Here is a 12,071-nt window from a genome sequence, read left to right as displayed (position 1 = left end):
AGACTGTGCTCAGCAGGGAGTCTGTTTGCGATTCTCTGCCTCTGCCCATCTCCCTGCACGCGCATGCACGTGCATTCACCCCCCCAAGTAAGTAAGTAAACAAATAAAATCTTGGAAGCAATTCACTAAAAATATTCAGATGTACCAGATCTAGTAGTTGGCCATTATATATGAAAAACTGGGGCCACAATGCCAGGTAAAGGAGCTGTATTTGAGATACATAAGTTTTCATTTTCATCCTGGAGTAATAGGGTCTATTTTGTTATATCTGACTTCCTCAGAACTTGGAAAGTGGATCCATGATAGAGCTCTTGTTACGTTCGGTGAGAACGCATTTCTCTCCTTTTAAGTTATAGAAATGATGATGAGTCTTTTCTTTTTTTCAAGAAAGGCTATTGTAGGCCAGCTCTAGCATGGCAAATTGAGAAACAGCAGCATCTTCACTTGGCTCGTTGGAATTTAAGCACAAATGATTACCATCTCTGTAAGAAGAGATATGAGGCACTGTCCTTTTAGTCATATTTCTCAGTGATCTTTGGTGTGCTGAGTGGGCTGTCCGGGATGATCCTGTTACAGTGACCTGTCCATAGTAACAGCCTTGGATGTTGGAAGTGGAATTGGGACTCTGGTTCTTGTCCCCCATCCCCCTCCTACAGACCACTAACTTTCTTCCTCCCCAGTTTAATAATCACATCTTAAGCTCGTTAGTGAAAAGTGTTAGACTCTCAGTAGACTGTAGAAATTATCTTTCTTATGCTGGGTGATTGAGTAATAACAATACTTCTGTGTTAATATCAATATGAATTTGTCTCATCATGTCTGAAACATTAATTGAACAAGTTCAGACTCAGAGCTTTGACTCCACGATTCATTTTTCAAGAGCAGATTCTTAGTCATATATGTACCCTCTGTTTTTGGTCCCTTTTTTTTTTTTTTTTTTTTTTTTAAGATTTTATTTATTTATAGAGCGCCTAGGTGGCTCAGTTGTTAAGCGTCTGCCTTCGGCTCAGGGCGTGATCCCAGGGTCCTGGGATCAAGCCCTGCATCGGGCTCCTCTGCTGGGAGCCTGCTTCTTCCTCTCCCACTCCCCCTGCTTGTGTTCCCTCTCTCGCTGGCTGTCTCTATCTCTGTCAAATAAATAAATAAATAAATAAATAAATTTTTTTTTAAAGATTTTATTTGACAGAAGAGTGTGCATGAGAGCACACAATCAGGAGGGAGGGGCAGAAGGAGGGGTAGAAGCAGACTCCCTGCTGAGCAGCGACGCAGGGCTCCGTCCCAGGACCCTGAGATCATGACCAGAGCCAAAGGCAGACACTTAACCAACTAAGCTACCCAGGCGCCCCTGGTCCTTTTCTTCTAAGCTTGTGTTCTAGTGTTCTTTAATTTCCTTTTTTTATTTATTTTTTTTTTTTAGTTAATATGTGGTATAAAGGGAAAATGTAGATTATTTCCTAGAAATATGAGCTAGGAGTTTTCTAGCATAGAAAAAGCTGGCTGTTTTGTTGTGTATTTATGAGGTGTGGAGTTGCTGGTTGGTTCGTACAAGGCCTCACCCAGTAAGTGGACCTGACTGCGTGTATACGCACGAGTTCCGTGTTTCCAGGTGGAGCTGCAGTTAGCGACACCACCACCGAAGGGCTGCCTTTTGCAGGAAAAGGTCTTCAAAGCTGACTATGGTGTTTTCTCTTTATGAGCCTTCTTCTTATAATCTTTATCTGCTCATTTTGACCCTTAATTACCTTAATTTTTTAAAGTTTTGATAAATTTTGCCAACAGGTACAGCTCTGTTTCTTAAAGTGTTCATAATATGTCTGGTCTTAGCTAAGAGTCATTAAAAAATTAGTAAATTTTTACTTTAGAAAAATAGGTTTTAAATACAGCAACGCCATTTAGTTTTTTAAATTGAACTTGAGTCCCTCTAGTGGGTAGAGTATAAATCACTCCTACGCTTGAAATCGAAAGATGACAGTCTTCAGTTATGTGGAACTAGCTTTTAAATCCACTCTTCTTGTCACTACTGGTATCTCCTCTTCCAGCAGAGAGGCAGTGTTCAGCTAGCTGTTGGCTTGGTCCTAACATTAGCCAGGATTCTACAGGCTTCCTTTTCTGCCCATGTGATCCTAGTGACCCTGGTCATTCCTTGCATGTGATCTCACAGACTGTGGCTGACCAGCTGCTTTCCTTCAAGCCTGAGCAAGTATCAACTTAGATTACATATAGGCGATTTTAAACCATGCAGGTTTCTTTTGTAAAGATTTTATTTAAGATTGGGGCGCCTGGGTGGCTCAGTCATTGGGCATCTACCTTCGGCTCAGGGCATGATCCCGGTGTTATGGGATCGAGCCCCACATCAGGCTCCTCCGCTGGGAGCCTACTTCTTCCTCTTCTACTCCCCCTGCCTATGTTCCCTCTCTGCTGGCTGTCTCTCTCTCTGTCAGATAAATGAATAAAATCTTAAAAAAAAAAATTTTTTTTAAGATTTTATTTAAGATTTTATTTATTTTGAGAAAGAGAGAGAGAGTGCATGAACGGGAAGGAGCAGAGGGAAAGGGAGAAGCAGACTCCCTGGTGAGCAGGGAGCCTGACTTGGGGCTCAATCCCAGAAACCTGGGATCACGACCTGAGCCGAAGGCAGATGCTCAACCAGCAGAGCCACCCAGGTGCCCCTAAACCATGTCGGTCTTTAAAGAAGAGAACATAGTGCCCCAGGGTCCTCGAGTTACCATGAAATAAATAATTGTACAAGCCTGTGTTGGGCACATGTAGATTAAGAACATTTAGTAACAGGAGGGTGTTACATGCTGATAGCCTATGGCTGCCTGTTTTGGGGGTGGTTCAATTCTAACTGCAAATTACTAGCTATGTGACCCTGACCTGGTTACATATCTGTGTATCGTAGTTTTCCTTTCTATAAAATGGGGAGGTGATAAATCTATATGGCAGAGTTGTTTTAAGTATTGAAAATAAACACGCAAAGGCCTTTGTGTTTTTAAGGCTCTGGATTTGGTAGTAGAAGTCATGGAAATGTCCCTAGTTGAGTTCATTATAATGCATGGTATTTGGTTATTTGGATAACTTTCCCTTCTTCCCACATGCCTTCTTTTTCTTTCAGTCACCACCCAGTAAGCGAAGAAAATTAGAGAAGTCAAGGAAACCCATTACGTTCGTGGTGTTGGAGTCTGTGATGAAAGAATTATCCCTCAAAGCATCATCTCTGGGCTCTGAGACAGTGGAAGGCATAGTAGTAGTGACAGCATGGATTGAAAAAATCCTCACCGACCTGAAGGTACCTGGTTAAGCACATTGAAGAAGTACTTACAACAATATATTTTTTCTTTCCTCCTCTTTTTTGCTTTTTTAAAGGAGTTTTGAGAGGAGAAAAGTGATTTCCTCTAAAATTCTGTTTTTCCTCCATTAAATAGGTCCAGCATAAGCGAGTTCCCTGTGGAAAGGAAGAAGTTAGCCTTTTTCTAACCGCAATAGAAAACTCCTGGATTCATTTAAGGAGAAAGAAAAGAGAACGAGTGAGACAATTGAGAGAAGTTCCCCGAGCTCCTGAGGATGTCATCCAAGCCTTGGAGGAGAAAAAGTCCACCCCCAAAGAGTCTGGCAGTAGCCAAGATTTGGCCCAGGGCCCCCAGGAGAGTGTCCCATGTGGGCCTGCCGCACAGGAAGGCGAGTCTGCCACTGTCGAGGGCCATTGCTCAAACCAGGATCTCCTTTCCCAGGAAGAAAACCCAGAACCCATGGAGGATGAAAGGAGTGAGGAAAAGGGAGGGGCGGAGGTTTTGGAGAGTTGTAAAGGCTCTAACAATGGAGCCCAGGACCGAGAGGCTTCTGAGCAGTTCAGCAGTCCAGTGTCTGAAAAAGGGAGCCATCTCCAAGGAGTGGCTGGACATTACCTATTTAAGTGTTTGATAAATGTAAAGAAGGAGGTGGATGATGCTTTAGTTGAAATGCATTGGGTTGAGGGCCAGAACAGGGATTTGATGAACCAGCTTTGTACCTATATACGTAACCAAATTTTCAGGCTTGTTGCTAGTTAACTTCTTGCACAGTTGGGAAAGTTTCTATAAAGCAGCCTACTTCGGGGTGGCAAGGGGCATTCCACCATAGGCCCACTGGTAACATTATGTGCAATTATCTTAAAAAAACAAAACAAAACAAATTAATCTATTTTAAAACAGTCCCCACCCCCCTTCTTAAAATTATTAGGCTTTAGTATGGTAGTTCATGAGGAAAAATTGTTACCAGCACCAACAAAAAGCTATCAGTAAACTCAGGAGGGATTTAAACCTGACTTAAGTTGACCACCTTAGCTTTAGGCTGAGGCCAGAAGGATTGTTTTTGGAGTCTGGTCTGGGTGCGAACTACAGAGCACTCGGCTCCGCCATCCCTAGTTGCTTCTTGAAGAGGGGTGGCTTTCTCGTTCTTGAATGGAGGCAGTATACCGGACAGATAGGCCCTGTGCCCACGTCTAGAGTCACCCGCAAGACTTCTCTGGGTCCACAGGATTGATTACCCCTGCGTCAGGGAGAGAAAGCTTAGTAATGCCAGGAAGAAGGACTGACCTGGGAGGGTGCCTGGAAGATGTCACATTCCTGACTCATGTCTGTTTTGATGCTGCATATTTCAGAAACAGAATTAGGTAAGCCAGACTCCCACACGATGTGACTGAGACACAGCAGAGTGAAACCATACCCCTACCTCCAACCTGTTTGAAAGTACTGTTTTGTAGCGGTTTTACTGATGTATGATTTTTTTCTTTTGACATTTGAAGTGGAGCTTTGTTTTATTTTTAATATAAGAATATCCAGAATTGAAATCTGTCAATCCTGTTTGAATTCTGGGATTGGGGGGAATATATTCGTAGCTTTGAATGGATAAATGACTGATGACAGAAATAAGAAATGGAGCAAGATAGTTATGAACAGTAGATTGCTTAAGAAAGTCTCATCTATTGCCAGAGAAGTTGTAGCTGATCAAATACTGCTTTTTGTGGGTTCCCTTGTAATCTCTTCGGTGCCTGCCTGTTTGCACTGGAGAATTCTGAGGCCAGGGTGACCATGTTCTTAAAACATGTTTCTCATTGGAGTGTCTCAGGGCGCAGCAGGAATGCCTCTGGAAAGGGGGTCTCTTGGTGTCTCAGTTACCCTCTGCTGTGCTTAACTTTCGCACCTGGAGTTTGATTTTACACCAGTGGTCTAAGGCTCTGTCTGGACTGAGTACAGTGCCAGAGCCCCTTCGTCGCCACAGAAGAGACTGGGGCTGAGTACTTAAGCCGTGCTTTTGAAAGGTGGCTGTTGGTTAGGGCAGAAAACTGATGAAATTGGCCTGTCTTGGCAGCACCTAAACCTGACCCTCAGCAGAGATAAAAGAACTAAAAATATGACTCTGTTGTACTTCCCTCTGTCAGTAGAGACAGAGCTGCCCAAGAAAACATATTAACTAGCGTTCTTCACTAGAAGTCCAAGGACCTCTAGAGAATCCATAAACCTCCTGGATTATTTCTGAAAGTTCTCTGAACACCCCCCCCCCCCAATCCCCCTTCAGAGAGAAGAATCTCTGACAAGATGAGAAAACTAGTCCCAGGGTCACACAGAGTAGCATGTGTTCATTCAAGATTTGGAAAATGAGAGTAGAAAACAGCAACAAAATCACCCCTCATCACAGTCTTATGACCATTATTGGTATTTTAATGTTTCCTTCTACCTCCTTTTCTGTAGATGATCTGGGTGTGCAAGGGTGTGGGCTTAACTTTGGTTGTACTCATGCTGTGTATTTATTACACTTCTCTTCATTTAACGTCTTGTATTTTTCTGTGTTAGAACAGTAGTGTCTTTACGTACCCTCCTTGCCTGTTCAAAATGCATTGCAGGCACAGTACTAACGTTCAAGTCTGGGACTGCACCAATGTCTGAGCTCTGACAAGTAATAAAACTGCAAGATGTGGAAAATCCAAGGCCTCTTAAAAGAAGGGAGTAAGTAGCCCTTCATCTTACCTAAACCACAGCATTTTCTTCTGTAGCCACACGGGGGCATCTTTGGCCCTTTGATCAAGCTCCTTAACTTCCCTGCAGAAATAGATAAAATGTGTCTTTGATATTTTCTTGAAATAATCCATTTGCTACCCAGATAATGTTTTTTATGCAAACAAGTACATTTTCACATAAATAAAATTTGAAATAAAAAAGTAGAAAGACCACCCCGTGGTCTTTTTATCTGGGCATAGTATTTCAACCTTTTTATGTTTCTTTGTGGTCTCAGTTGACAGTATTTTCTTTTATTTCCATGTGTCCTGCTAGTCTAGAAGATATCTAGGTTGGGTCAGTCTTTTGGATTAACTTTTATCTAGTTAATGGAGGTACTGGGGGGGGGGCACTATCTGTTTATCTTAATCAGTAGTTTTCCAGAAGTCTGGAGTTCCAGGAAGAGTTAAAATGGAGAGTTCTAAGAAGCTGTTCTCATTGTTCTTTGGTCTTTAAATTCCTGTTTTGGTTTATCTGACTGGTTGACTAGCGTGTGTGTTGTGTACGTCAGAAGTTGGCACTGTTGGCTCTGTGTTGTGTACGTTATATAGGTTAGCTAGGCCTTGTTTCCCACAAGGGACGCTTCTCTGTGGAACATAGATACTCCTCGCTCTGGTGTCTGTGTGGGTTCAAGGAAAAGTGCCATCTACCCTTATTATTATGGCACAGAATGAGAGGTGATGGGTGGCCACCCAGGAGATCTCTCTGCACATGAGGAGGGGAAAGGTCCAATTTGGAAAATAAGGAGCCCTCTTGGAGAAGGAAAGTCTCAAAGGTGCAGCAGGTTTAAGGCCCCTCAGGAGGTGCCCCTAGGAAAGGGCCATGACCGTATCTTGTTTAGAGAAGTTGCTGCCCAGGAGATTGGGTTTGCTGAACGGGCCCTAACCCTAGTAAAACACAGAGAATGAACTGACTTTTGCCTCCTGGAACAGAGCGTGGGTTGTCTTGAACCTTTCTAAATGCTCCCCAGTACAAAGTCTTGGTGCTAGTGCCAGCACAGTATCTGAAAGCCCTGTGTGGGGTTCACCCCACTAGCAGCAGGGCCCTACACACATACGGAAAGCTCTCGCTCTGCTCTGTGAAGACATTCAGATCCTCTGCTGTGACTCACCCAAATGACTAAAACAGCAGTTTATTTTTTTAATTACTGGTTGGAACAGCTAATGCTCCTTTTGGAACAGCTAATGCCGCCTTCTGGAGGCTGTGCTTTTACTGCAGGGGACTTTGTTGTGACTGAGTAAGGCCCTTGCACCTCTGAATGCCCTTTGAGGTGTGGCCTATCTGCCTCTCCGTCCAGGTGAAAACATTAGGGACTCTAGGCTCTCCCCGGGGAAGCAGAGGGTCACGGGTGCTTGTTGTGAGCCAAGAAACTAAGATAAGAAGGAGTGGACCAGAAACTGCTGCTGGAGTTGGCAGAATTGGCTTGTATATGATGTTCCCAAGAGGGCAAAGGATATTTAATCCCAGATGCTTCTCCAGCACCCTAGGAGAATGAAAAGCAGAAAAGAGACTTTGCGTCATGAGGCCTGGCTTTGTGTTCCGGTTCACTCGCAGGGTAAGTCAGTTTCACTAAGCCTTGGCTTCCTCATACAAAAGATGAAGGATTCTTGCTTCGTAGAGTTGTAGCCACAGTTAAGTGAGAGAAGTATTAAGACACCTGGAGGAGTGCATAAGCAGAGTGGTCTTCTCGACTTGCTCATCTCTTTGTATTCTTCTTTGAGTTTTCCATTTCTGGTCAGAACATCTTGCGGATTCATGTCCGAAGGCCAAGACCACAAGTGCAGAATTGCAGGTGTAGAGTGCCACTTCTTGACCAAGAACAAAACCTGTGCTTCCAGGTACTGGAGTGACGAACAGGGAACCAAATTGATTGGCCATCTTCTACATAAATTGTCTCACAGCAGTGGGGTGTCCCTCTGTGATAGCTTTAAAAAATAGAAGCTTGGAGAGCTTAAGTGACTGGCCCTAAGGTTATCCACAGAGCTAAGTCACAGAGATGGGGTTTGAACTCGGGTCCAGAAATCCGAGACTGAGGTCTTGTACCAAATCTCAGATTTGTAACAAACATTACACTTAAATGGAAATGGACCTTTAGGCTCAACCGACCTACCTCTAAGGAGGGGGACTTCTATTACATGGTGCAGGGAGGAGAGAGAAAAAGCATCTCTCAACCAGCCTCACTTTATTGAGCACTTTAAGATAGTAGTATTGTCAAGCCTGTGATCAATGAGCAAGATTTGATAAATGAAATTGCTTATAATTAGTTCTTAATTTATGCTACCAAATCTTCACAGAATTTTGTATTTGGCAGCAGTGCAGATAATTAAGTAGTTAGTGAAACCACATAATAAAATGTCTCGTGCAAGCACATGTTGGATCAGAATCAATGTAAAATAACTGATAATTAGGTAATGACTCTTTGACAATACATAATTGTATAATAAGGGAAGAAGGGTTTTACTTTGTTAATACTTTAATAGGCAGCTCCAAATATTTCACTTACAGAATTGATGTGCTTTTTGATCTTGCTGGAGAAAGTCACGATTGTCAGAAAAACAGCAAGTCATCTTCCCCAGGTAGGGTGAATGAACTATGTAAGTCTAGAGGAAAGAAAAGGCTGCCTGCCATCTGGTGGACCCATTCAGGGAGTGTGGCCCAAGAGTCTAGAAACGAGAGCCAGGAAATTCCCGGCTAGGGGACTTGGCTGGCTTCAGCAGCCAGTCAGCCCCCAGGGAAATGGCAGCTTGTGCTACTGCTGTCCAAAAAGAGAAGGCTCTGGGGAGAGCACTGTGGAGCCAGACCCTCCCAGGACGGCGGAGGAGGCCCGGACCCGCTCTTGTAGATTCTGTGATTGAGGAGATTGGATGTTTCTTGCTGGGAAGGGGGGGTCCCAGTCTGCTCTGGTGTAGCATCCTTAATTCAGTGTGTTTGTCCCAGGATTCCTGCCTTCAGGGGCACATGGGGGGCTTTATGAACCAAACTCTAGCCTGTATTTCTCTGAACTCTAGGCGAGCACTAATAAGGACTCGATTCATTCACAGAGTGAAATATTTCCTCATCCTGTATAGCAGGGGCCAGGCAAGAAGGGATAGAGCTCATGTTCTGACTAAAAGGGAGTAGCTGTTATTCGATTCTAGAGTCCTTCTCACCTCTTAAAAGAGAATCCCGAAGATTCCATCTAGGGCCCTTGTTGGCTCTTCGCTCCTAGCACTTCTGGCTGACCGCATCCATTCCCATGACTTCAACTACTGTTCACGCATAGATTCAGCATTCCCCAATCCAGACCTTTCCTGAACTTTCAACATCCACATACCTAACTGCCTACTGGACAGCTCCTCCAGGACCATGGCGGTGTCAAACTCTACTTACTGTCGAAACCTGCTTCTCTCCCATATTCTTGATCACCATCCATCGAGCTGTCCAGATTAGGAATCCTCTCTCTCCTTCACCACCGGGACTAAAATCTTTCACCTTAGAAATAGCCTCCCAAATTCAGCCCAGCCTCTCCATCCAGACTGCCGCAACCTTAGTGCTCTTCCTCATCTCATCTGGACTGGAAGGGTCACCTGAACCATTTCTAGGGGACTTCAGAGCTGAGGAGCAGAGATTTAGGTAGGTTTGGTGGCGGGAAGGGAGGTGAAGAAACCCACACGTTGGGGGGTGAAATAGAAGCACTTTGAGGAGAAGGGCGGGGTGGGAAGGAGATCTGTAGCAGCACGTCGCAGTGGTTGAGATCAAGAGATCCAAGGCCCTTCCTGAGAAAGCACAGGGGAACTTTCTTCCCCTTTAACCTGTTTCATAGTTGCAAAGGTGCATTCTCATAAGAATTTAGAAAATAATAAAAATGTATAATTCCACTATTCAAATGGAGTTATATTTTGTTAGTATTTTTATATGCATATATATTTTTAAGTAGCAAATGTGGGATCATATTGTATATGACTTTTTATAATCTTTTTCATGTAGCAATATATTGTGATAAACTTCTGATTATAAAACTAATCTCTGTATCAGAAAACTTTTAAAAATAAAAATTACCAGTAATCACACTGCCCCAGAGACAACCACCACTAATATTTTGGTTTACTAACAACCTGTTTTCTTTACATGCCGTACTGTGAGTGTTACTTCACTAAACCAATTGTTCCTTGCTGGAAATTTTAGTTTTCTGGTTTTCTCTATTGTAAATAACGCTTTAGCGAGGATCTTTGTATAGAAACTTTGTGTGTGTGGGGGCGCCTGGCTGACTCAGTCAGTAGAACATGTGACTTGATCTCTGGGCCGTGAGTTCAAGCCCCACATTAGGGATAGAGTTTACTTAAAAAGCAAATCTTACTGTGTTTCCTTAAACTGCTTTAGGATAAACTTACGTAAGAATTACTGAAGCACAGGAACCTTTTTAAAGGTTCTTTGTGTATATTGCCAATTTGGTCACTAAAAAGGTTGTGCTAGTTTACATTTCCGTAAATGTACATTTCCAGTTTTTACCACTCCTTTGATAGCACTACAAGGCTAATTTTTATTGTCTTTTTTTTTTAAGATTTTTATTTATTTATTTATTTTTAGAGTGTGCATGAGTGGGGGAGGGGCAGAGAGAGGGGAAAAAAACCTCAAGCAAACTGTGCTGCATGCTGAGACTGACATAAAGCTTGATCCCACAACCCTGAGATCATGGCCTGAGCCAAAATCAAGAGTCGGACGCTCAACCCACTGAGCCACCCAGGTGCCCCAAGGCTAATTTAAAAATCCTCTATTGGCGGTGCCTGGCTGGCTGGTAGAGCATGCGACCGTTGATCTCAGGGTTGTAGGTTCGAGCCCCACGTTGGGTGTAGAGATAACTTAGAAATAAAATCTTAAGGGAGCCTGGGTGGCTCAGTCGTTAAGCGTCTCTCTTTGGCTCAGGTCATGATCCCAGGGTCCTGGGATTGAGCCCCCACAGCCTGCTTCTCCCTCTCCCTCTCCCCCTTACTTATGCTCTCTCTCTCTCTCGGTCAAATAAATAAATAAAATCTTTAAAAAAGTCCTTTATCAATTGATAGACAAGAATATTTCCAGTGGTTTGTTTTTGTTTTTTAAAGATTTATTTGAGAGAGAGACAGAGATAGCTACAGAGATAATGACAGCACAAGGGAGGAGGAGAGGGAGAAGCAGGCTCCCTGCTGAGCAGGGAGCCCCGACAGTGGGCTCGATCCCAGGACCCTGAGATCATGACCTGAGCCGAAAGCAGATGCTTAACTGGCTGAGCCACCCAGGCGCCCCTGTTTCCAGTGTTTTCATTTTATTATGGTATTGGCAAGGTCAGACATTTTCATATATTTATACATATTTATGTTACATATGTTATTTCATATATTTTATAAAATTTAAATTATGTTGTGTTCATTTTTCTATACAAGTGTTCTTTTTGTTATTAAACTGCAAGAACACATTTGCCAATATTTCCCTCCATTTTGTCATTTACCTTTTCCTTTTATTTCTGGTAATTTTGTTGTTTTTACAGTTAGGAGCTTGTAGAGGTTTTGTTGGTGTTTTGTTTTGTTGTTGTTTTTTAAGATTTTTATTTATTTGACACAGAGAGCACAGGCAGGGGGAGAGGGAGAAGCAGCCTTTCCGCTGAGCAGGGAGCCCGATGTGGGACTCGATCCCAGGACTCTGGGATCATGACCTGAGCCGAAGGCAGCCGCTTATCCAGCTGAGCCACCCAGGTGCCCCAGGAACTTGTAGGGGGTTATGTAATCAAATCTGTCATGCCTCTGCCTTTATATTTTCATTTTTTGTATTTTTATTTACTGTTTTGTTTTGTATTTTGAGAGAGAGAGAGTGTGCACGAGGGAAGGGTGAGTGGGCAGGCGAGGGGGGAGAGAGAATCCCAACCCGACTGCTCGCCCGACCCCGGGCTCAATCTCAAGACCCTGAGACCACAACCTGAGCCGAAAATCAAGAGTTGGACGGTTAACTTAGCAAGCCACCGAGGCACCCCATCTCCCTTTATATTTTCTTTGTTTGCCTTCATGGGTAGAAATCTTCACTGCTCTTGGA

General features: G+C 43.5%; 1 protein-coding gene across 1 annotated transcript in view; it reads left to right on the top strand.

Annotated features, from left to right (window-relative positions):
• METTL16 (methyltransferase 16, RNA N6-adenosine) overlaps positions 1-10,086 on the top strand; it is a 78,068-nt gene extending 67,982 nt beyond the window's left edge. The window contains exons 9-10 of the mRNA XM_026517877.4: positions 3,116-3,289; positions 3,426-10,086. Of these exons, the coding sequence (XP_026373662.1) occupies positions 3,116-3,289; positions 3,426-4,049 (798 nt within the window). The 3' untranslated portion in view covers positions 4,050-10,086. The remainder of the gene's footprint in view (positions 1-3,115; positions 3,290-3,425) is intronic.
• The last annotated feature ends 1,985 nt before the right edge of the window (positions 10,087-12,071 follow it).

Source organism: Ursus arctos, unplaced genomic scaffold (genome assembly GCF_023065955.2).
Source record: "Ursus arctos isolate Adak ecotype North America unplaced genomic scaffold, UrsArc2.0 scaffold_24, whole genome shotgun sequence".
Lineage (NCBI taxonomy): Eukaryota > Metazoa > Chordata > Mammalia > Carnivora > Ursidae > Ursus > Ursus arctos.
This window is presented reverse-complemented; position numbering and strand designations above follow the sequence as displayed.